This window comes from Manis javanica, chromosome 3 (assembly GCF_040802235.1).
Source record: "Manis javanica isolate MJ-LG chromosome 3, MJ_LKY, whole genome shotgun sequence".
In the NCBI taxonomy this organism is placed as follows: domain Eukaryota; kingdom Metazoa; phylum Chordata; class Mammalia; order Pholidota; family Manidae; genus Manis; species Manis javanica.
In genome coordinates, this window is record NC_133158.1 from 121198003 (window position 1) to 121225352 (window position 27350).

A 27350-nucleotide genomic window follows, 5' to 3' on the forward strand; every position below is an offset into this window, starting at 1 on the left:
AGCTATAGTTAATCTTTATAATTTAAGCATGATGATAAAGACTAAGAAGCAAACATCTTGGTTAAACGAATTTCTAAAGATTTAGAAGTGGATCATCTTAAGACGTACACTTGAGTAGAATGCACACATAAGGATATGAGTTAGTGAGGGAAGAAAGGAAGCCAAATCTTCAAAACATGCCATTGTCAGTAACTCCAACAAAGTATTTCAAATATGGATGGTCATCACTTACGTGTGGCTTCATGCTGTAGTGGGTCCATTCTAAAAGATTCAGATCAATATTTCTTTTGGTCTTACTTTCATCCTGTAAATATTGACTAAAAAAACAGCAAAGAAGGAATATATTGGTGAGTTCCTGTGGAGACTTACCCTTATGATTAAAAAAGACTTGATGTCTTAACAGATACACCATTCTCAAATCCACCCCCATTCGCTTTTCAAAAACATGATTGCTTTTGGTTTTTCAATTTAATTTTGGGGGTTTTATTCTGCTTATAAAAATTGTACATGCTTCTTACTACACTGATGGACAATGACTGCAATGGGATGTGTGGAGGAATTGATAATATGGGTGAATGTAGTAACCACAATGTTTTTCATGTGAAACCTTCATAAGAGTGTTCAATGATACCATACCTTAATAAAATAAAATAAAAATTGTACATGCTTAAACAGAAAAACTGTTTGACCTGGGAATTCCACTCCTAGGAAGTTACCCTAAGAAAACAAGTTCTCAGATTCAAAAAGACATATGCATGCCTATGTTTATTGCAAAACTATTTACAATAGCCAAGATATGGAAGCAACCTAAGTGTCCATCAGTAGGTGAAAGGATAAAGAAGATGTAGTACATATACTCAATGAAATATTATTCAGCCATGAGAAAGAAACAAATACTACCATTTGCAACAACATGGATAGAGCTAGAGAGTATTATGCTCAGTGAAATAAGTCAGGCAGGGAAAGACAAATACCAAATGATTTCCCTCATTTGTGGAGCATAACAACAAAGCAAAACTGAAGGAACAAAATAGCAGCAGACTCAGAGACTCCAAGAAGAGACTAGTGGTTACCAAAGGGGAGGGGTTGGGAAGGGCAGGTGTGGAGGGAGGGAGAAGGGGATTGGATTGTGGGGTATCATGATACGTGCACATGGTGTGTGTGGGGTCACGGGAAGACAGTGTAGCTCAGAGAAGACAAATAGGGACTCTGTGGCATCTTACTACACTGATGGACAGTGACTGCAATGGGGTTTTGCAGGGGACTCAATAATGGTGAATGTAATAACCACATTGTTTTTCTTGTGAAATCGTCATAAGAGTGTATATCAGTGATACCTTAATAAAAAAAATTGTACATGCTTATCTTTAAAAATTAAAATGCATAAAATGCAAAAAAATATAAGAGCCATTCCAGAAGTAATTAACATTAAAAATAGTACTACTATTTAATTAACTAAAAATAGTTTGCTGCATATTCTTCTAGTTCCCTACTCCTATATACACAATTTAAAAACAAACACGTTATCCTAAAAAGTACTTCATTTTACAACTTGCTTTTCCTCACTTAAAAATAGATACAAAATCAAAAAAGAAAAAAAAAGCCACTGCCATGAAACATAAAAAAAAGGCAGGAAGAATATTCTAAATTAAAGGAGACTAAAGAGACGTTAAGTACATGCATGAGCCCTGAATGGCTTCCTGTATTAAGAAAAAAAACTATGTAAGATACCCAAAGAAATCAGTACATGAACCATATATAACATACTGCTGATTGCTAAGTTTCTTAAATGATAATGACACTGTGGTTATTTGAAAGAATTTCCTTATTCTTAGGAGGTATACACTTAAGAGTGATGCATTTTATCCAAATCTTCAGAGGGTTATCAAATTTAACACAGACATCTCAGTTCTCATCTTAACCTGCAAGGAAGGCAAGCCAGCCTCACACCAGGGCAGGACCTCTCAATGGGGGTAATATCGCCCCCCTGGAGATGAAAACTGGTTCCTGCAGGGCAAAAATCTTGAATTCCAGTGGTTTGTAGTCCTCTAAAGGTCCAACCACAAATGAAAAGTCTTATTCTTTAGTATTACTTTCTCTTGTCATGGAGAAATTAAAATAAACTTTTTGCAGGGGTGGGATATCAGGGAGGGGAGTGATAATAAAAAAAAAGCTGAGAAAAGATGGACTAGGAGCACCAGGAAAGGGAGTATTAGGCCTCAGATACAACAGGAGCTGAACACTTCATACTTAAAAGAAAAAGATAAAAGTATGATTTGTATTGTTTTAAGTAAAAAACAAAATTTAGTTGTATGATTCCAATGAGAACATTTCTATGCATGTAATAATATATATGCATGTGCATGCAATGTTTTATATGTATCTTAAACAGAAAAGACTAGAAGAAAATAACTGCTTTATAAACAATTTGGTGTGTCTTAATGATTTTTAAAAATTTCTCCTCTAAACTTTTTAAGATAAACACCCATAAATAAAAATCTTTTGCACTAAAACATTATCAAAAAAGAGAGAACTGAACTAATTATTGTTAATAACAACTTTTCTTCCTATCCTAAATTTAACAAATGCCTTACTAAAGTATCTATTAAAATTATCCAAGTATCCATACCAAAATTAAAAATAGGAACCTCTTTTTGCTTCTACTGAGCAAACAAGGTTCAAATTAAACTGTCTCACTGATTTGCTTCCTCACTGTGAAATCTGTCACCACTTTACATAGCTAACAAGTGGCTATGCTTTAAAGGCAGGTTTCTAGCAATTACTACTTCAAATAATTGCCTACAAACCATATCTTTAATTTAAAAACTGCTTCTGGATACTATGAGATGAACCCTACTATCATGGAAAACATAGAGACATGAGTGGTATTAAGGGAGGAATAATACTCCCCAGCTAACACTCCTTTAGAACATTCAGAGTAATGTATCAATCCCAAAGAACTCTAATTGAAATCACAGGACTCTAAATAAGATAAGATTTTACATTATCACACACAACAAATTTGTTTTCAATGATGCTACCAAGCAAGACTTCTCAGTTAAGATTAGATATTAGGTTATTTTTAAACAAAAAGATGGATTCAAGTTTCAGGTCCTAAACAATGAGAAGACAACCTTGACTATACAGAAGACAACAATTACCATCACCAGAGTCTCATAGGATTAAACAGAAGAAGAACACTTAACAAGGTGAAGTTTTTCAGCCTTTACTTACAGAAGAATCTCACAGATTCTGTGGCCCTTTTGTCCCATAGAATCCAGATATTTGAGACACCTTTTTCTGAGGTCTATCACCTATAATGGAAAAATGCAACATCCAGAAATATCTTAACTATAACAGAAGTGAGAGTTTTATTTCCAAAAAGAAAAGCATCTTTTAAAAAATCAGGACTTGTACCAACATGAATGGATTTCTAAGACATATATTTTTATAAACCGGCATAAATGATACAAGCCTCATTTCTATAAAATTATCTATTTCTATTCTTAGAGAAAGGTCTGGAAACTTAAGCACCAAAACATCAGTGGTCCTCTCAGAGTGATAAGATATTTTCTTGCTTTTTTCTTTATACCTTTACTTTTCTGCAATAAATCTGTACCATCTCATAAACAAAACCCATATGCATACTAAATACCCATTTACCCATAAGCGTACTAAATACCCTTTCCTGTTAAAACTCTTTCCTGTTAAAAACAAAAGCTCCTCATCCATAAAAATGAGCCCTGAATGGCTTCCTGTATGAAGTAGGGTACATGCTACAAAGTAATGAACTTCAAAATCAGTATGTTAGGTGAAAGAAACCAGATACAAAAGATTTCATACTTATGATTTTATTTACATGAAAAATCTAGAATAGGTACGTCTGCAGAAACAGAAAGTAGATTAGAGGTTGCCAGAGGCTAGGGGGAAGGGAAAATGGAGAATGACTGTTTAATGGGTATGTGTTTCCTTTCGGGGTGATGCAAATGTGTTGGAATTTGAAGTGATGGTTGTACATTGTGAATGTACTCGATGCCACTTAATTGTATCCTTTAAGATGGTTCATTTTCATATTGCATGGATTCATGGATTTTACCTCAATAAAAATGTTTTCCCTCAAAAAAAAAAGCTCCTCAGATACAAGACTAAATCTAGCTTTCTAAATTGTTCAATCCTAGAACCAGGAAGGGACTCTGCAGAACATGCCTTTAACATACACTCTTGGACTTTCACAGGACAGAAAAGGGTAGCCTTCATTATTTAAGAAAATAGTCTTTATCCAAATGCCACCAATTAACCCTCTCAACTCACCACAAGGCTCCAATGTACCTTCCGATGAATAGGCACCAGAATAAGTTCCTGTTCAAAGAGACTAACCCCTTTGGTCCATCTTTTCACGGCTTGGTAACCCCCGGACTTTAATTTGGGGTAAAAAAAAGTACTGAACACATGAAGTGCTGGATATCCTTGTTTTTTATTTCTTTCCACCAGAAGATTCATATAAAAATTAATGACCTATAATATCAAGACAGTAAATGTCAAAACATGGCATGTTAACAAAACTGAATTCCTACCTAGCTTAATCAGAAAAAAACTAGAAGGTGAGATGCTCAGGGAAAGGAAGGTACTAAAGAAGGGATAAAAGGACTGTCTATGACAGAAAGATGGGAACCAAAAATGATCAATGCAAAATGACAGGGATTAAGAAGGAATGAAACTACTTTAAGGCATATGAGTTAAGACAGCCAAAAGAAGGAACTCAAGGAGAAAGTCTGCAATAATGAAAAGATGTATGAAACTGAGCACATAAAAAATATGCAGAAATATTAACTACAAGTGAATTTTACTGCATTATAAATTATACCTCAACTTAAAAATATTAACCGGAAGGAAATTTACCAAAATATTGTTCAATTTTGAGTGGTGACACTTTCAAACAATATTATCTTTCACTTTTCCTGTATTTTCCTAATTTTCTATAATAAACATGTAACATTTATAAACATAAACCAAAACATTCTAGTTTTATAAGAATGTGTTTTTAAGTGTCACTCATCATGGTACGGAGAGGGGAAGGAAGGCAAAGGGAGAAAATGTAGAGACCAAGCAGTAGGGGGAAGGACCAACGGGAAAATTGACAAGAACTAAGGGCTAGCTTTAGCTAAACATGTAAGGACACAACATTTTTGCAGTTACCACCCAAATAAAATTTTTCTAAAGACAAATGGTATACGTATAGTGGTCAATATCTCTCTTTATTATTGAAAAAATAAAATGGCTCCTATAAGAATTCATCTAAAATAAAATATTATCAGCTACTTCCTTCCATTCATCAGCTGCACTCAGGGTTTATATTTTGTCACTGAAAACTAGTAAATGAAGTGGTGGATGAAAGGAATAACAGGTGCAGAAGAGGGAAACTGTTCATTAAAGGCAGCAAACAGTCATAACTGACCATTTTGTAAGTTTTAAGATGTTTTTGTTTTAAGTAAAACTAAAAGCTGCCTTATCTAACCCCTTAAAATTGGGTAGAAATCACTTTGGTTATGGATAGTAAGTGCTTAAGCATAATGATAGTCAGAAAAGACAAAAAAAGACAGCTTACTTCATCATTGAGCCAGTGATAGTTCTTCAAGGTCTGGATGTCTCCTCGGGTAATTCGCAATTTGAAAGCGCTACTTAGGATCTCATCCTGTGGGCCATGGCCTAGGGCATTGCTGATTTCCTTTTCCATGTCCTGAATTAGGAATTCCAGAAGTTGCTATTTTAATATAGAACCACTAACAGATATTAAAGTCTGAGACTGAAAGAAGCTTTTCATCTCTGTAATACCAGACCCTTGAGAAAAACATACTATCAAATACTTAAACTGAAGTATTAAAACATTTAAACCTAGGACTAAAAAGCAGTCTTACTAATGGTTATAAAAAATGTTAGGTCAATTATCACCTTCTGGAAACAATAATTTGCGAGTAACATTACATATATATATAGTTTCAATTACCCCACCATCATTTATTGAGCACTATGAGCCAAACGGTACCAGATGCTTGACGCCCAGAACCTGATCAGATAGGTCAGGTTCCTTGTTTGTGGGGAAAGTAGTATCAGCATTTTATGGAAAAGGCAAAGCTAAGAGAATTCAGATTACATGCTCAAAGTCATACAACTATTAAAAGGAAGAGCCAAGATTTGAGCTCAGGAGTGTCTAACTTTCTAGCCTTTGCTCCTTTCACAATAGTATAAAAGTTATGCTCATACTTTCCTTATTTACCTCCTAAACTGTTATTTAAAAACATCAAAGCAGGGACTCTATAACATCTTACTACACTGATGGACAGTGACTGCAATGGGGTGGGGGAGAGGGGTTGATAATATGGGTGAATGTAGTAACCACAATGTTGCTCATGTGAAACCTGAGCATAAGATTGTGTATCAATGATGTCTTAATAAAAAAATCAAAGCAATAAAATTAGGGCACCTAAGAGACCATATTACCCATTTCTGAAATGAAAAGAATAAGTAAATAGGCAGAAACTGGAAAAAAAAAACCCAGCAAGTCTAGCAACTGAGTCCTCCTCGAATAGATGGTTTTGTTATTCTAAAGAATTTATACAGATAAATGCATACTTAAGCTACAAGACTGATTCTATAAACCCAACAGAAATTATTTTCATCCAAGTATTTTTAATACTGCTTTCCCCCCACTATACACAATTTTGCTGTTGTATGGATCTCTCCACCTGATGTCCAATATATATAAGTGCCCAAGACATATTCACTGAATTGGACTGATTACCTACTAAGACAAAGGAGTGAAGATGTGTGCTCACCTTTAAAATGATACTTTTTAATTACCTTCAGTTCCTTGTTTTCTCTAAGTTTTTACTCTTTTCAAATGCAATAGTCAATGAAAGGGACATTTTAGTAAACAGTAATCACTTTTTTTTATTAAGATATTATTGATATACACTCTTATGAAGGTTTCACTTGAAAAAACAATGTGGTTACTACATTTACCCATATTATCAAGTCCCAACCCACCCCCCAATGCAGTCACTGTCCATCAGTGTAGTAAGATGCCATAGATTCACTATTTGCCTTCTCTTTGCTACACTGTAAACAGTAATCACTTTAAAAAATGCAATAAATTCATTACTAATGCCAAGCCCATACTATGGAATCCAGAATATTTGAAGGGTAGGAAGAGAATCTACAAAGAACCCATTATATTCCACATATGTGACAATTATGTCTATTCACATTTGCTGAACATTAATCTGATCTCTTGGGCCATCTTCACAGATCACTAATGATTAATGTAACCTGGGGCCTGACTTCTTTTAATACACTCATCCCTAGTCTGGATAACTCCTCAAAATAAAACGTTCATTAAGTCTTGAATAACTGAAGTTATTAAAAAACCTGCCTCTTATTCTGATCAACACAAGAAACAATACCTCTGTAAGTTCAAGAAGATCATCTGTCCTTTTATCCCTCTCTTTGCCTAAGCAATTTTTTTCTTTTGTCTCAAGTATTGACATCTTCCTCCTGAGTAACCCATTGCTTCCACTGCCCAGGCGGAGTCGGGATGACACTTCTTCAGATAGGTCAGGTTCCAGCTGGTGTCCCCTCTGATCAAAAAAAGTGTCTATACTTTATTGACATGCTTAATACTTACACATATAAACATACATAACACATGAAATATAAATACTGCCATTATCCTGAAAGAAAAGAGAATGAGCAAATCCCCCAAATGAATAAAGTAGATTTAGCATATATGTCTATCCCTGCAAGAGGGAAGAGAAAACATTTAAGACCTAACACTCAGAGGATACCTAAACTACAAACTATGGAACAGAACACTCATCACTTTCCCTGGAGGTAGCAAGAAAAGTATTTTCAGTTCTCTTATCCCACTTAAAAATAATATGGTTAACACCGAGTATCATAATTCTTCCAAGTGGTAAAGATACCTCAAGACAAATGCTGGGCATAGAAGCCACAGGGCATAAATCTGCAAAGAAGTAAAAAGCTAACCTTTGCAAACAATATGGCTTCTCTCTCACTTACCAACTTTACATTTCCCTGTATGGCCCCGGAAGATGACTGGTTAGCCAGAGACGGGTAAGATTCCTCAAGGGAGGGACAACCTAAGACAGGCACAGTCACAGGGGGCCATCAGATGAGAAATTGGGGATCAACAGAGGTGAGGCTTAGAACCTCACCCCCCTGTTTTGAGAGAAATCTTCTGCATCCGTGGATGTTTTGTTGCCCTTGTCTAGCTTGGATTAATACTTAATCTATAGGCACACACCTGATCATCTACATTTGCCCTCTTACAGCAATAAACTATGTTTTCTACCTTTATCTTACATCTACCTACCACTTCAGCATTTTATTTTTAAAAAATAATAATAATAATAAGGGAGAAATGTGGGATTCACATATAAATCAAGTATAAAAATCAAACGAATAATCATATTTGACCTGATTGTTTATAGTTCATGATGCGTGATCAAAACCGAAAGTTTCTGTGATGACTGCCCTTGTACTGTTCACCATGTAAGAACTTATTCACTATGTAAGAACTTGTTCACCATGTGAGAACTTGTTCGTTATGCTTCAGAAGATTGGAGACTGACGAGAGTTAGGCTTGGGGTTGATTAATGATTGTGCATTGAGTCCCCTATACAGACTTTTATTGTTGTTAACAACCATTTGATCAATAAATATGAGAGATGCCCTCTCAAAAAAAAAATGCAAAATCTAAGCCTAAGATGCTAATAAATCTGAGATTTTTGACTTTGAAAAGAAAGTTTTGCATGTGTCTTTTCTAGAGACATATGATTTTGAAACAATCTCCAAAAGATGCCAGGCAAAACAGGTAAGTACTGGGATGGAGGCAAGTTTGTTTCCTTTAGAAAGGTAGCTACCATGCAGGTAAAAATTTGGCAATTTAGAAGGAAGCCAAAGTTGTATATTTTCAATGCCTGTTGTTTTTTCAAAGTAAACAACAGCATTAGAAATCAAAGCCACACGTATCATCTTTCTTATTTTTCATGAGCACCAAAATTTTAATGTAAGTCAGGTGAAAGAGTGAAAAGATGTAAAATTTAATGAGGACTTCTACTTACCCCTTCATTTTCAAGTCTGATTCCAAATGCCTTCTCTGTATCAGAAATTTTCCCCTTTGAATACCTGAGGAAAAAAAATTGAGTAATTACAGACTGGATGATTTTAACCTGGTACATGTTAGACTAGTTTTAGAAGTAAGATTTAAAAATTTGTAAACAAAACTACCCTGAGTTTATATACTCCTCTAAACCAAGGGTCAGCAAAACTTTTCTGAAAAGGATCAGATAGTAAATATTTTAGGTTTTGCATGTCTTACAGTTTTTATCACATCCTCTCAACTTCCACTATAGTTTAAAAGCAGCCATAGATAGTATGCAGATGAATGAGCATGAATGTGTTCCAATAAAACTTTACTTACAAAAACAGGCAGGTGGACCAGATTGGCCTCATAGGCCATAGTTTACCAAAGCTGCTATAAACGAACTACCATCCAACATCCTAAAGGCACAGAGAGCTGCCTTCACTTAGAGGTGCTTTGCTAGAGGGTGCTAATCACTAAAGATGCCCACCACAACCACACTCCTAAGTGGCACCTATGGCTCTCAAACCCTAATGCCTAGGAGGGAAGGACACCAACCCAAGCTACAGTGGGCATCTGACACAAGAGCAACCTATGGACACATATATGCTGACAAACTACCAGAGCTGAGGAGAGTTCACAATTCCTCAGACATAGTTACTACCAGATATAGCTTATAAAGTAAGAAAATAATGTATCAAGAGAAAAACTAGAATAAACTGAATCATGTACCTCTTTTCACTTCTCACTGGACACACAGGTCCCCTTGTTTCAACGATTCTGTCTGTGAGGATGGTAAAGAAAAGATTAAATATTTCCTTTATCAATCATGTAGCTAGAATTTCAATTTACGTAGTTTTTAAAGTATCAAGACATTCATTCATCATTTAGTTTCATGTAGTGGATAGCTAGTGGAGAAACAGAAGAAAATTACTGAAAGAATATAAATAATTTTGGCTCAAAAAATATTTGGTATGTAGAAGCTCAGAATAATCATAAAGAGGCACTTTATGTACCTACTTAATCTTGAAATAGCTTCTTTACTAAACTACTGGTACTGGATAAGCCCAAGTTAATGCCCTGGGGAAGGGTCTGACAATGTTTTGAAATTTTGTACACCATCTTTCACTAGTATGTCATTTTTCAATTTCATACACACATGAACTAAGGTCAATATATTAAGATAGGGCTAAATCTGGGAACTCACATTGTTTTGGAACAAACTGAGTTGTTCTGACTCCGTGACTTTGCTCTTCCCCCCAGGCTTTGGTCTTTAATGTATCCATCTGATTTCTTTGAGAACTTAGAAACAGAAAAAGTGAAGATCAGATACAAATGGAAAGTCTACGATAAATATTCATTATCTCTGTCTGAGAAGCTTCCCCAAATGGGAGATATTAATTACCCTGTAATATCAAATTATAAGAGAGGGGACACAACACAGCCCCATCTGGGACTAGGAAAAAAGGAGTCTAATCCTAATTCTAGTATTTCAGCTCAGTCACCTAACCTCCAGTTTCTGCATTTTTAAAGTTGGATGTTTTCAATCCCCAGCACCACCTTGACTGAAAAAACTCAGTATGAAAAATTTCAGGTTAAAAGATGAAAATTTTTAAATGACATACTGAAACAGATCCTAAAATAATACATTAAAAGCAGAAACAGTAAGAAGCAAAATAGTTTCAGGATTTTGCCAACATAACAAAACCAATAGTTCATGAAACATACTGCTGTTTCCAACAGTGGCTAGTCAAATGAGAAAAATATTAACATCATACTAAGAGAATTAAAAATAACCCTTTGTTATTTATCCTTTCACCAAGCTAGACAGACATATGACTTTTTTACCTTCAACTCGCTGTTACCTAATTTCTGGGTTCCCTTCTGTATATTATCATACCACTTGTTAGAATTACCAAGTGTACCCCAATCCTGAGCTCACATACTTTTTATCCTCTTTTTACAGTGAATAAGGCCAGACATCAACTTGTTCTGCCACTCATCTATTTGCTGAAAGCATTAGAGTATTTAATTAATAAGCAGTCGTATGAGGAAAATTCCCTGTGCCCTTGTTTGACTTTATTTATATTGTCTTAAAATTGAAGGTTTTCAACTGGCTAAAATGCGTCCATTAAGATGTCTCAGGGACTATATGTGTATCAGGAGAGAAGTGGGGAGGGAGAGATGGACAGGAGAGGAGGAGGGGAAAAGAGACAGAAACAAGAGACTATGAGAAATGTGCGTGGGGCAGGGGGTGGTTTTGGAAAAAACTCTGTCCCCTGAGAACCTGACTTTCAACCAGTGATTCTACTTTTCTATATCAGAGTTTCAAATAAGAGTTCACATGAACAAGAAATACCATTTGACCCAGGAATTCCACTCCTAGGAATTTACCCTAAGAATGCAGGAGCCCAGACTCAAAAAAACATATGCACCCCTCTGTTTATCGCAGCACTATTTACAATAGCCAAGAAATGGAAGCAACCTAAGTGTCCATCAGTAGATGAATGGATAAACAAGATGTGGTACATATACACAATGGAATATTATTCAGCCATAAGAAGAAAACAAATCCTACCATTTGCAACAACATGGATGGAGCTAGAGGGTATTATGCTCAGTGATATAAGCCAGGCAGAGAAAGACAAGTACCAAATGATTTCACTCATCTGTGGAGTATAACAAAGCAAAAACTGAAGGAACAAAACAGCAGAAGACTCATAGAACCCACAAATGGACTAACAGTTACCAAAGGGAAAGGGACTGGGGAGGGTGGGGGGAAGGGAGAGATAAGGGGATTAAGGTGCAATATGACTAGACTAGCACACATAATGTGTGGGGCGTGCATGGGGAAAGCCGTATAGCACAGAGAAGACAAGTAGTGGCTCTATAGCATCTTATTATGCTGATGGACAGAGACTGTAATGGGGTATGTGGGGGGGACTTGATAATGGGGGGAATCTAGTAACTACAGTGTTGCTTCTGTGATTATATATTAATGATACCATAATAAAATAAAAAGTTAAATAAAATAAAAAGGGGCAAAAAAAAACTATAAGAAGGAATTGAATTTTGAAATCAGTTTACAGATCTTAGGTCTTTTAATTATAGAAAATACTAATAAGATGCCCTTTGTTGTCTAAAATTGTATTTGCAGAAAAACATGAGGACAACAGCCTACAAGGTCTGAAGAGCTCCCATGCTATCCATGGTTTTTGTGTTGCCTGGAATCTTTGTTCTGCCAGGAACAAAACACGTCAGCATGTCCCTCACAGTAAATGTTGCCTTCAGTGATCAAAAAAAAGTTCACATGAACAAAATTTTCTAAAGCTAAGGGGAAATTTTATTTTGTAAAACCACTGTTCTCTGTTAATCCATTACGAAATACAATGTTCAAGCAATTACAAGGTTAGTTCTCTCAATGTTAACCTCTTTTTTTCAACAAAGCCTCTACAACCAATCCCCTCTTCAAAAATAAGGAAACAGTCTGGCAAAGCATTTATTTTGTTAGCTCATTTTCACCTGTGATGAGCTGAAGTTACAGGAGAAACAGAGTTTCCATGTCCACCTTCTTTAAGTCGCTCCAGTAACCTTCGGTACTTCTCTCTTTCCTCTTTTTGAACACCCTAAATAAAAGAAAGCAAGTTAGATAAGTATTATCACATTAAAACTACAATTGAATCATAAACAGAAACTAAGGTCAAATGCAGCCTACAGATGTGTTTTATAAGAGAGCATAGTGTTTTTAAAATTTCTTGAATTAGTTGGCAACTTCATAAATTTGAAAAGAAAAATCTGAAAATTTGGCCTCTTTTGAAAAACTTAATCGACCAACTATGTAGGGCTATTCCCTTTAGACAGGCCATTCACTCCAGCCCACTTCACTCATTTATGTTACCTGCTATAATTTTATGGCATCTGATTTTTTGACAGCAGAACTGGGTAAATCACAAATACTCAACAGAAATAATCCACTTGTATATTCAGAACATTTAGCTTCCAAAATGGAACTGTTCTCACCAAAGTCACCAATGACCTTCTCTGGCCAGATCCAAAAGACACTCTTTCAGTCCTTACATTACTTAACCTTGCTCTTCACTGTCTCACCCTGCTGACCTTGCCTTGCCTTTCTGGACAATATACTCTCCTGATTTCTTTTTATCTTCTTGGTCTTGAATGCAGGTCATTTCTTCTTTTGCCTGCCCTTAAATGCTGATGGTTCTGCCCATTATCTCTTCAGCTCCCCTAATCTATACAACACCAATAAGCTGAAGATTCAGAAATGTGTCTATCACAGTGCCTTCTTCTCATAACTCCCACCATCTATATCCAAGATGTACAGATCTTCTTGCATGTTTTACAGGTACTTTAAACAATGTCCAAAACTGGTCATCATCTTCCCCCTAAACGCACAGGGTATCTTGGTCAGTGACATGTATTAATCTGAGATTCAGGCTCTTCCCTCTAACTTTACATCACACTTAAGCAATGAGTATGACCTTGCTAATATTACCCTCTAATATTTCCAGAACATATCTTGTGTATACTCCATACATGTTTATTCAGTTCCACCTCTGGTTTCTCATCTAAGAGGTATTGGGGCTTACTTTAATACTTTCTTTAAAACCCCCTCCAGGGCTTCAATCCATTCCTCTTTCTTCTTGCCTCAGCTGGTACAACTACTAATGTATAAGCTCTCAAAGGACAGGGATCACATTTTATTCAATTTTTAATTGCTGACAACTAGCACAGTACCTAGAAGCCAAATAAATATTTCTCCAGTGAACTAAACTAAGTGGCTCAGAAAACCATCTAGCAAACTGCAATAGGTGACAGTCCTGAAGAATTCCAGATACAAGAATAATTCTAAATTCTCCTGGAATAAGTGAAGACTTCAAGAGGGAAGTGAAGACTGTTGGTGAAGGCATCATGCTAAGTGCCCTGAAAAGGGAAGGAAAAAGCAGACATGTACACTATTTACTTTCTTTACTTAGTCAGTTACTATAGCTTATAAAAAAAAACAAGTTAGACCAATTCAAGCACTCAAAAAGAATCTATAATCTTATCTCTTCCTAACATGATTCCTATTTCTTTCTCAAAGTGAGAATAACATCTGAAAATTTACCAAATCATGTATGTATAGAGTATTTCTAGAAGGATACACACAAGTATCAGTGGTTACTAGCTAAGAGTCAAAACAAGGTGGTTGGGCTAGGTATGAAAGGCAGACCAAGAAATTTATAGTCAATGTAAATTTTTTTACCTTTTGAATTTTATACCATAGTACATATATTATTTACTCTTTTACTCCCCCCAAAATTGATAAAATATTTTTAAAGAGATCAAACTAAAACAGCTTACCTCCTCCACGGTACAATGAGGACGTCTCAGACCCTTGCCACTCTCTTCAGAAATCATCTCTGTTACAACCTGTTCCTGAGGCTTCCAGTTTAAGGAACTCTCTGGATTGCCTTTGCTATGGCGACGGCCACCTGGTCTCCTATTATAGCCTTCTGAGTTCAAAGTAAAACTGAGAGACAGAAAGAAAAGAAGAAAAGAATTATTACCAAACTACTTAAATTGCTGGAATTGAAGCTCCAGTCATCCTATGATTAAGCTGCCCTAGGTTAAGTTTGCTCCTGGCAAACCAGACAATTACAATTCACAAAAGTTAGAATCTTTAGAGCAGAGGGGACCCCAGCATTCCACAATGGAATGTGTTTCCAGTCTCCAGCGCTGCCACATGAAAATCTCTGCCTTTTTCCTCATGCCCAAATTTCCAAACCCAACTCTGGATTTAATTCTTCTATTACACATTCCTTCCTCTGGTACTGCACTTTTCCTTTAATCACTTGGCATTGGAATTAATTACTGGTGTGATTAGTTAATCTGTAATTAATTTGTATTATGTCTATATCTCACACTAAACTTTAAATTCCATTTAGACAGAAATTAAATCCTTTCACCACCATATCCTGGTACAGGATCTAAGCAACAGGCACTCAATAAACATCTGCTCAATGCTTAAGAAATAGAAGCCATGAAGCCACTACTTAGTCACTGTTGCTGGTGACAAAACTTGCTTCTACTACTACTACCAATAATGGGACAAGCTGACATCGTATCCCTCTGGATATGATGTTTTAAAAAGACTACAACATCACAATTATAGTAATTTTTACCAAAAATTTTTATAATCTGAAACATGAGGAAACATCAGACAAAATTAAGGGACATTCTACAAAAGAAATGCTTTCCATTCTTCAAGAATATCCATGCCATCAGAGAAAGACAAGTACCAAATGAGTTCCCTCATTTGTGGAGTATAACAACAAAGCAAAACTGAAAAAACAAAATAGCAGCAGACTCACAGACTCCAAGAAGGGACTAGCAGTTATCAAAGGGAAGGGGATGAGGAGAGTGGGTGGGGAGGGAGGGAGAAGGGTATTAAGGGGCATTATGATTAGCACACATCATGTTGGGTGTCACAGGGAAGGCAGTATAGCACAGAGAAGACAAGTAGGGACTCTATAGTATCTTACTACGCTGATGGACAGTGACTGCAATGGGGTGGGGGGTACTTGATAATATGGGTGAATGTTGTAACCATGTTACTCATGTGAAACTTTCATAAGATTGTATATCAATGACACCTTAATTAAAAAAAAAACAAGAATTAGAAGGCTCAAACAAACAAACAAAATTCTACACCATCAAAGACAAAGAAAAGCTGAAGAGGAAAAGAGATCAAAGAGACATGAAAATTAAATGTAATACACAATCCTGCACTGAATCCTGGACCAGAAAAAATTATCTCTGTAATGGTAAAATTTAAACAAGGTTATATGATAGTTTTTTATTAATGTCAAATTTTCTGATTTTGGTAACCTGTGATTATATAAGTAAATGTTCTCATTCTTAAGAAATAAACACTCAAGTACTTATGATTACAGGACACGAGTCTAAGACTTACTTTCATATGCTTCAGAAAAAAACATTAGGTACATACAACAGAGAATGACAGAGCAAATATGGCAAAATAACAACTGGTGAATCTGAATCAAATGAATTCACATACAGAGTTTCAAAATACATACATGAAGACAAAATACAAAGGCAAAAACTGACATAACTAGATGGAGAAACAGACAAACCATAATTAGAGTAGAAAACATCAATACTCCTCATTCATCAATTAGTAATAAAGTAGACAGAAAATCAGTAAGACTTGTGAAATATTAGCAGCCAACTTGATCTGACACTTCACCTCACAGCAGCACAATACATATTCTTTTCTTTTTCTTTGTTTTTTTGTTTTGGCATCATTAATATACAATTACATGAGCAACATTGTGGTTACTAGATGTCCCCCATTATCAAGTCCCCACCACATACCCCATTATAGTCTCTGTCCATCAGTGTAGTACATATTCTTTTCAAGTGCACACTGAACATCATATATTAACAAATTTAAAAGAATTTAAGTCATACTACAGTATATTCTCTGACCATAAGGGAATTAAGCCATTATGGTATTGATTTCAATCAATAACAAAGACATTCTGTACTTTCTCTTTTTGCCCTCAGATCAACCATTTATCCAATTCCAGAGGGCCCCAGTTTTAGCTAAGTGACTCATTCTTAAATATTAGTAGACAGACAAGAATTAGCAAGTATTTGAATAAAGAATCAAAGATATATGCACCCAAATGTTCACTGCAGCATTACTTAAAATAGCCAAGACTTGGAAGCAACTTAAGTGCCAAATGACGAATGAATCGATAAAAAAGACACACACTGGGAGGACAGGGGGAAAAAACATGTCAGGAAAGAAGGCAAGATGAAAACCTACTCCCTCACACACCAAGGAAGCAACTACAGCAAATACAACTAAACCTGAAAATGACCTAAAGGCTACAGAACAGACCACCTACACCTGGGGAAGAAGAGAAGACTCGACAGAGCAGGGTAACATGACAGAGCCTCAACTGAGTGGGACCCCAACCCTTCTGCCAACCCAGCCACAAGTGATGGGAGAGGAACTGAGCAGGGAGGGTAAGTGCTCAGGAACTCTGCACACCTAGCCCTGGAGATGTGATATGAGGAACAGAAGTTCCCATCGCATCGGCCTTTGGTGATTAGCGGGGCTGGACACCAGGGAGAGTTGGAGCACTCTGGGAGGCTGAGACTCCAGCTGCTTGTGGAGGACAGGCATGCTCTGCTAGTCCCACTGAGACCCAAAGCTGAGAAGGTAGTCTGAAACACTTACCAGCAATGGAAAGGGTGCCAGAGGGGCAAGGGTTGAATGGAGTTCTCAGCAGAAAAAAGGCAGGTAGGCACCACTTCCCCAGTCCTCCCTCAACCGAACAAGTTGGGCACTTGCGGGAGCCACAAACACTCCATCCCCCTTGCTGGCAGCTCAGCCCTGAGGCACTTCCCTGCACACTGCCCACCTGGCCCCAACCTGGCCCACTGGCCCAGCAACACTAGATTTTGCTGCCTGGCAGAAGCATGGAGACTTTCCCTGCAATACACTCACAGACACTGAGAAGTGACTAGCAGTTACCATGGGGAAGTGGTTGGGGTGGGTGAGTGGGAAGGGATAAAGGGTCACAAAATCCTTAATCATAATATATGCTGGTCACAGGGACGGTAGTATAGTATGGAGAATGTAGCCAACGATTCTGCAACATCCTCCTATGTTGACAGATAGCAACTGCACAAGTTGGGATGAGGATTTAGTAATATGGGTAACTGTTGAACCATTGTGCTGTATACTTGAAACCAATGTAAGATTGTATATCAAAGATACCTAAATAAAAATAAAAATATAGTAACTGGTAAAACAAAATTTAAAAAAAACATACACACTGGAATGTCAAAAAAAAGGGAGGAATTCCTGCTATTTGTGACACATGGATGAACCTTGAGGCTATTACACTAGGTGAAATAAGTTAGAAAGACAAATGCCATTGATTTCATTTCTATGTGGGTCTAAAACAAAAAAAACAAAAACACAAACTCATGGATACAGAAAATAGACTGGTGATTGACTGGAGGGTGGAGGGGTGGGTGAAATTGGTAAAGGGGGGTCAAAAGGTACAAACTTCCAGTCATAGAATAAGTCATGGGGTGTAATGTATAGCATGGAGACTATAGTTAACACTACTATGCTGTATCTTAGAAAGTTGCTAAGATGTTAGAAGTCTCATCACAAGAAAAAAACATAATTATGTGGGGTGATGGATATTAACTAGGCTTATTGTGACTGTTTCACAACATATATAAACATCAAATGATTATATTGTACACCTGAAATTAATGTTAAATGTTAATTATATCTCAACTGAAAAAAAGACTGACATGAAAGACCAAATAAACCAGTGGGAAGAGGAATTCAGACGAAACAAACAAGGAGGGAGGAAAACAAATTTTAAACTAATTAACTAATGAACAGCTTCAGAGAGGTAAGAAAGGATATTACATCCTTTTAATAAGAACAAGATTATTGAAGAAAGTAAAAACCATGGGCTATAGAAAGGGAGAGGATGCTTACAACATAAAAACAGTGATAGCCAAAAAATAAAAATGAGTAAAACGTTTTTTTAAAGAAAAGGCAAAGAGAACAACAAAAGAAGAGAATACATAAGGAAGTTATATCAATCCAGAAGCTCTAATATCCAAAGAATAGAAATTCTAGAAAGTAAAAACACAGAAGAAAATTACTAATAAAACAGTAAGAACATTACACAAAACTGAAGAATGTGTTAAGTGTATGAAAATTCATCAGGCTATACACATAATTTCTGCTTTTTTTGTATGCATACAATATTTCAAAAAAAAGTTCAGAAGTTCAGAAGGGAGCGACAATTCTTTTTTAAAATGTTTTTAAAAAAGGTGCTATGACAAGGGCGGAGCCAAGATGGCAGAATGAGTAGAGCAGCGGAAATCTCCCAAAACCACATATATTTTTGAAAACACAACAAAGACAACTCTTCCTAAAAGAGAGACCAGAAGACACAGGACAACATCCACACCACATCCACACCTGTGAGAACCCAGCGCCTCGTGAAGGGGGTAAGATATAAGACACGGCCCTGCGGGACCCGAGCACCCCTCACCCCAGCTCCGGGCAGGAGGAGAGGAGTTGGAGTGGGGAGGAAGAGGGAGTGCAGGGCTGCTAAATAGCCAGCCCTAGCCATCTGCACCAGAGCGCAGACATAGTGCATGCATGGAGCTCTGCATACTAGGGAAACAGGACAGTAAGACCTGTGAGCGGGTGCCTGCAGCCGGTGCCTGCGGACAAAGAAAAGCGAGTGCTTTTTGGAAGTCTTAAATGGACAGGGACAGCACAGCCAGACGGAAGTGTCCTGGGACACTTAGTCCAGCAGCAGTGAACTCCGGGCACCCTAAACCCCTGGATATCAGAGCAGCTCAGAGGAACCTCATGGAGATAAACAGCCCCCCGTCTGTCTCCCCTCCGACACAGCTCCGCCACATCGGAGCAGCAGCCCGAGGAAGGCCACACCCACAGCAACAGCACAGATAAACTCCACAGCAGCCGGGCAAGAATCAGAAGCCCCGTCTGCACGCAGCTGCCCAGCAAAAGCCGCTAGAGGTCACTGTTCTCCCAGGAGAGGAAGGCCACAAACCAACAAGAAGGGACGTTCTCCCAGCCGTCACTTGGCCAGCTCTGCAAACTATGTCTATCGCCATGAAAAGGCAAAATTTGAGAAAGACAAAGATTACAGAGACAACACCTGAGAAGGAGACAGACCTAACCAGTCTTCCTGAAGAATAATTCAAAATAAAAATCATAAACATGCTGATGGAGAATGCAGAGAAATATACAAGGGCTAAGGAATGAAGTCCGGAGGGAGATTACAGACGTCCAGAGAGATTACAGATGTCTGGAAGGAGATTACAGAAGTGAAACAAACTCTGGAAGGATTTATAAAGCAGAATGGATAAGATGCAAGAGGCCACTGATGGAATAGAAACCAGAGAACAGGAACGCATAGAAGCTGACACAGAGAGAGATAAAAGGATCTCCAGGAATGAAACAATATTAAGAGAACTGTGTGACCAATCCAAAAGGAACAATATCTGTATTATAGGGGTACCAGAACAAGAAGAGAGAGAAAAAGGGATAGAAAGTGTCTTTGAAGAAATAATTGCTGAAAACTTCCCCAAACTGGGAAAAGAAATAATCAAACAGACCACGGAAATACACAGAACTCCCAACAGAAAGGACCCAAGGAAGACAACACCAAGACACATAATAATTAAAATGGCAAAGATCAAAGACAAGGACAGAGTTTTAAAGGCAGCTAGAGAGAAAAAGGTGACCTATAAAGGAAAACCCATCAGGCTATCATAAGACTTCTCAAGAGAAACATTACAGACCAGAAGAGAATGGCAATATATATTTAATGCAATGAACAGAAGGGCCTTGAACCAAGGATACTGTATCCAGCATGATTATCATTTAAATATGAAGGAGGGATTAAACAATCCCCAGACAAGCAAAAGCTGAGGGAATTTGCCTCCCACAAACCACCTCTACAGGGTATTCTAGAGGGACTTTTCTAGACGGGGGCACTCCTAATACTAAACAGATGTCACCAGAGAAAATAAAATCAAAGCAAAGAAAGCAGACCAACCAAATACTAACTAAAGGCAAAAAATAAAATCAACTGCCCAATAAAAGCAGTTAAAGGAAACATGAAAGAGCACAGAATAAAACAATCAACATATAAAGAATGGAGGAGGAGGAATAAGAAGGGAGAGAAGAAAAGAATCTCCAGACAGTGTATATAACAACTCAATAAGCAAGCAAAGTTAGGCAGTAAGATACTAAAGAGGCTAACTTGAACCTGGTAACCACGAATCTAAAGCCCGCAATGGCAATAAGTACATATATTTCAATAGTCACTCTAAATGTAAATGGACTGAATGCACCAATCAAAAGACAGAGAGTAAAAGAATGGATAAAAAAGCAAGACCCATCTATATGCTGCTTACAAGAAACTCACCTCAAACCCAAAGAGATGCACAGACTAAAATTCAAGGGATGGAAAAACATATTTCAGGCAAACAAAAGAGAGAAGAAAGCACAGGTTGCAGTACTAGTATCAGACAAAATTGACTTCAAAACAAAGAAAGTAAAAAGAGATAAAGAAGGACATTACATAATGATAAAGGGCTCAGTCCAACAAGAGGATATAACCATTCTCAATATATATGCAACACAGAAGCACCAGCATATGTGAAACAAATACTAACAGAACTAAAGGGGGTAACAGAATGCAATGCATTCATTTTAGGAGACTTCAACACGCCACTCACCCCAAAGGATAGATCCACTAGACAGAAAAATAAGTAAGGACACAGAGGCACTGAACAACACACTAGAACACATGGACCTAATAGACATCTGTAGAACTCTACATCCAAAAGCAACAGGATATACATTCTTCTCAAGTGCACATGGAACATTCTCCAGAATAGACCACATACTAGGTCACAAAAAGAGCCTCAGTAAATTCCAAAAGATTGAAATTCTACCAACCAACTTTTCAGACCACAAAGGTATAAGAGTAGAAATAAATTCTACAAAGAAAACAAAAAGGCTCACAAACACATGGAGGCTTACCAACATGCTCCTAAATAATCAATGCATCAATGAACAAATGAAAATAGAGATCAAGGAATATATAGAAACAAATGACAACAACAACAACAACTCCCAACTTCTGTGGGACACAGCGAAAGCGGTCTTAAGAGGAAAGTATATAGCAATCCAGGCACACTTAAAGAAGGAGGAACAATCCCAAATGAATAGTCTAACATCACAATTATCGAAACTGGAAAAAGAAGAACAAATGAGGCCTAAAGTCAGCAGAAAGAGGGACATAATAAAGATCAGAGAAGAAATTAACAAAATTGAGAAGAATAAAACAATAGCAAAAATCAACGAAACCAAGAGCTGGTTCTTTGAGAAAATAAACAAAATAGATAAGCCTCTAGCCAAACTTATTAAGAGAAAAAGAGAATCAACACGCATCAACAGAATCAGAAATGAGAAAGGAAAAATCACGACAGACTCCACAGAAATACAAAGAATTATTAAAGACTACTATGAAAACCTATATGCCAACAAGCTGGAAAACCTAGAAGAAATGGACAACCTCCTAGAAAAATACAACCTCCCAAGACTGACCAAGGAAGAAACACAAAAGTTAAACAAACCAAATATGAGCAAAGAAACTGAAACGGTAATCAAAAAACTACCCAAGAACAAAACCCCTGGACCAGGTGGATTTAACTCAGAATTTTATCAGACATACAGAGAAGACATAATACCCATTCTCCTTAAAGTTTTCCAAAAAATACAAGAGGAGGGAATACTCCCAAACTCATTCTATGAAGCCAACATCACCCTTATACCAAAACCAGGCAAAGACCCCAACAAAAAAGAAAATTACAGACCAATATCCCTGATGAATGTAGATGCAAAAATACTCAATAAAATATTAGCAAACAGAATTCAACAGTATATCAAAAGGATCATACACCATGACCAAGTGGGATTCATCCCAGGGATGCAAGGATGGTACAACATTTGAAAATCCATCAACATCATCCACCACATCAACAAAAAGAAGGACAAAAACCACATGATCATCTCCCTGGATGCTGAAAAAGCATTTGACAAAATTCAATATCCATTCATGATAAAAACTCTCAGCAAAGTGGGTATAGAGGGCAAGTACCTCAACATAATAAAGGCCATATACGATAAACCCACAGCCAACATTATACTGAACAGAGAGAAACTGAAAGCTTTTCCTCTGAGATCGGGAACAAGACAGGGATGCCCACTCTCCCCACTGTTATTTAACATAGTACTGTAGGTCCTAGCCACGACAATTAGACAAAATAAAGAAATACAAGGAATCCAGATTGGTAAAGAAGCAGTTAAACGGTCACTATTTGCAGATGACATGATACTGTACATAAAAAACCCTAAAGAATCCACTCCAAAACTACTAGAAATGATATCAGAATACAGCAAAGTTGCAGGATACAAAATTAACACACAGAAATCTGTGGCTTTCCTATACACTAACAATGAACCAATAGAAAGAGAAATGAGGAAAATAATTCCATTCACAATTGCATCAAAAAAAATAAAATACCTAGGAATAAACCTAACCAAAGAAGTGAAAGACCTATACCCTGAAAACTACAAGTCACTCAAGAGAAATTAAAGTGGACACTAACAAATGGAAACTCATCCCATGCTCTTGGCTAGGAAGAATTAATATCATCAAAATGGCCATCCTGCCCAAAGCAATATACAGATTTGATGCAATCCCTATCAAATTACCAGCAACATTCTTCAATGAACTGGAACAAATAGTTCAAAAATTCATATGGAAACACCAAAGACCCCGAATAGTCAAAGCAATCCTGAGAAAGAAGAATAAGGTGGGGGGGATCTCACTCCCCAACTTCAAGCTCTTCTACAAAGCTATAGTAATCAAGACAATTTGGTACTGGCACAAGAACAGAGCCACAGAACAGTGGAACAGATTAGAGACTCCAGACATTAACCCAAACATATATGGTCAATTAATATTCGATAAAGGAGCCATGGACATACAATGGCAAAATGATAGTCTCTTCAACAGATGGTGCTGGCAAAACTGGACAGCTACATGTAAGAGAATGAAACTGGACCATTGTCTAACCCCATACACAAAAGTAAATTCAAAATGGATCAAAGACCTGAATGGAAGTCATGAAATCATAAAACTCTTAGAAAAAAACAGGCAAAAATCTCTTGGACATAAACATGAGGGACCTCTTCTTGAACATATCTCCCCAGGCAAGGAAAACAAAAGCAAAAATGAACAAGTGGGACTATATTAAGCTGAAAAGCTTCTGTACAGCAAAAGACACCATCAATAGAACAAAAAGGTACCCTACAGCATGGGAGAATATATTTGTAAATGACAGATCCGATAAAGGCTTGACATCCAAAATATATAAAGAGCTCACCCACCTCAACAAACAAAAAAACAAATAATCCAATTAAAAAATGGGCAGAGGAACTGAACAGACAGTTCTCCAAAAAAGAAATTCAGATGGCCAACACACATGAAAAGATGCTCCACATTGCTAATTATCAGAGAAATGCAAATTAAAACCACAATGAGGTATCACCTCACATCAGTAAGGATGGCTACCATTCAAAAGACAAACAACAACAAATGTTGGTGAGGTTGTAGAGAAAGGGGAACCCTCCTACACTGCTGGTGGGAATGTAAATTAGCTCAACAATTGTGGAAAGCAGTATGGAGGTTCATCAAAATGCTCAAAACAGACCTACCATTTGACCCAGGAATTCCACTCCTAGGAATTTACCCTAAGAACGCAGCAATCAAGTTTGAGAAAGACAGATGCACCCCTATGTTTATCGCAGCACTATTTACAATAGCCAAGAATTGGAAGCAACCTAAGTGTCCATCAGTAGATGACTGGATAAAGAAGATGTGGTACATATACAGAATGGAATATTATTCAGCCATAAGAAGAAAACAAATCCTACCATTGGCAACAACATGGATGGAGCTAGAGGGTATTATGATCAGTGAAATAAGCCAAGCAGAGAAAGAGAAATACCAAATGATTTCACTCATCTGTGGAGTACAAGAACAAAGGAAAAACTGAAGAAACAATACAGCAGCGGCATCACAGAACCCAAGAATGGACTAACAGGTACCAAAGGGAAAGGGACTGGGGAGGATGGGTGGGTAGGGAGGGATAAGGGGGGGAAAGAAGAAAAGGGGTATTATGTTTAGCATATGCTTTACATATCCTTAATTTTGATCCTTTAAAGGGTGTCAGATGATCAGCTATGGAAGTACATTTTTCTGATAATATTCCTTTTGCTTACAAAAAACAAAAAGCAGTTCCTGTGTGGTGATCTTCAATAGGTTCTTCACAATGGTATAAAGGTCATATCAAAGTGTGGGGAAAGGGTTTGTTTGTGTTTATACAGAGGTTCAAAGCCTAAGTTGGCTACCCAGAATACGAATTAAGATACGATATGAAGAAGAACTTTGAACATCAACATACTCTGGAAGAGTCATTCCAGAAGATGATCATCAAAAAACTTCAACAAAGATCCTGGCGCTTTTGCAGTTGTAGCTGCATTTATCCCACTGGATCCTGGACTTGCCATTGGAATGAAGAAGGAGATATCTAAGCTGGCCTGTGCATACAGTAAAACAACAAATTTGACTGTACCTATACTGTTGGAACTCAACCAAGAATTAGGAGAAGTGCTAGTTGCAGCACTCCAAAATCTTGCGACTATAGACTATCTACTGTTAAAAGAACATTTGGGATGTGAACAATTCCCAGGAATGTTTTGTTTTAATTTGTCTGATTTTTCTCAAACTATTCAAATTCAGTTAGACAATATCCATCATATCATTGATAAGTTTTCACAAATGCCTAGGGTACCTAACTGGTTTTCTTGGTTTCACTGGATATGGCTGATAATTGTAGATCTGCTTTGGTTATATAGCTGTATTCCTATTATGTTAATGTGTGTACGCAATTTAATTAGTAGTTTGCTAAAACCCATACATGCTTATGTTACTCTACAAGAATATATGTCAAAGAAATCATCAATCTTCCCATGTTTTCTTCTGTCTCCTACTTCTATAGCTTTTCTTCTTTCTTCCTGATTACAACCCTTAAGTAGAATTCGTGCCTCATATCGAAAATTACTGAGTATCATAATTCTTCCAAGTAGTAAAGATACCTCAAGACAAATGCTGGGCATAGAAGCCACAGGGCATAAATCTGCAAAGAAGTAAAAAGCTAACCTTTTCAAAGAATATTGCTTCTCTCTCACTTACCAACTTTACATTTCCCTGTATGGCCCCAGAAGATGACTGGTTGGCCAGAGACAGGTAAGATTCCTCAAGGGAGGAACAACGTTAGACAGGCACAGTCAAGGGGGACCATCAGGTGAGAAATTGGGGAGCAACAGATGTGAGGCTTAGAACCTCACCCCCCTGTTTTGAGAGAAATCTGCATCCGTGGATGTTTTGTTGCCCTTGTCTAGCTTGGATGAATACTTAGTCTATAGGCACAGATCTGATCATCTACATTTGCCCTCTTACAGTACTAAATTATGTTTTCTACCTTTATCTTGCATCTACCTACCACTTCAGCATTTTATTTTAAAAAAATAATGATAGTAATAAGGGAGAAATGTGGGATTCACATATAAATCAAGTATAAAAATCAAACAAATAATCATATCTGACTTGATTGTTTATAGTTCATGATGTGTGATCAAAACCGAAAGTTTCTGTGATATGACTGCCCTGGCACTGTTCACCATGTAAGAACTTATTCACTATATAAGAACTTGTTCACCATGTAAGAATTTGTTTGTTATGCCTCAGAAGATTGGAGACTGTTGAGAATTAGGCTTGGGGTTGAATAATGATTGTGCACTGAGTCCCCTATACAGAATTTTATTGTTGTTCACAACCATTTGATCAATAAATATGAGAGATGCCCTCTCAAAAAAAAAAAAATCAAATTGCAAGCCTGACAGTTTGACTCAGCAGAACAACTTCCTGTGTACAGTCCTGTGAGACCAGCATTCACACAAGAGATCCACATGCATATTATTCATCTTAATTGATAAATACTTATGTGCCAGGTATTCTACGAGTTATGCATATAAACTCATTTAGTCCATGAGGTGGGCCCTATTAAAATTCCTATTTTAAAGATGAAGAAGAAGAGGCACAAAGATGTTGAGTAACTTGCTCCATGTTAGGCAGCTCATAAATGTCAGAGTCCCATTATTCAAATAGAAACAAACACAAACAATCTGGCTACATCATCTATTGATCCACTATATTATTGCTAATTGTGTTTATGGTTGAAAAGGGCAAGAGGAGAGAAAAGACAGGGAAATAACAAAATAGAGTTAATACCTCAGAACAATCAATAAAATCATCAATTTACAGTTTTCTATTCCTACCATAGTAATATACTTCTTGTTGTTTCATTGTGTATTTGAAGGATAAACCCTACCAGTCATATTGATAAATATTGACTTGTTAGGATCTGATTTAGAAATTAGCTCTAC

At 37.0% G+C, this 27350-nt stretch overlaps 1 protein-coding gene across 4 annotated transcripts in view; it reads right to left on the reverse strand.

Annotated features, from left to right (window-relative positions):
• The window catches only part of SENP2 (SUMO specific peptidase 2), a 61217-nt gene that overhangs the window by 8673 nt on the left and 25194 nt on the right, over window positions 1–27350 (reverse strand). For all 4 annotated transcript variants that reach the window (XM_037024208.2, XM_037024209.2, XM_037024207.2 and 1 more), the window contains 10 exons: window positions 14522–14690; window positions 12683–12786; window positions 10368–10462; window positions 9893–9944; window positions 9141–9204; window positions 7461–7634; window positions 5606–5737; window positions 4312–4515; window positions 3235–3314; window positions 233–317 (listed from right to left, as the gene is read on the reverse strand). In XM_037024208.2, coding sequence (XP_036880103.2) covers window positions 233–317; window positions 3235–3314; window positions 4312–4515; window positions 5606–5737; window positions 7461–7634; window positions 9141–9204; window positions 9893–9944; window positions 10368–10462; window positions 12683–12786; window positions 14522–14690 — 1159 coding nt within the window. The remainder of the gene's footprint in view (window positions 1–232; window positions 318–3234; window positions 3315–4311; window positions 4516–5605; window positions 5738–7460; window positions 7635–9140; window positions 9205–9892; window positions 9945–10367; window positions 10463–12682; window positions 12787–14521; window positions 14691–27350) is intronic.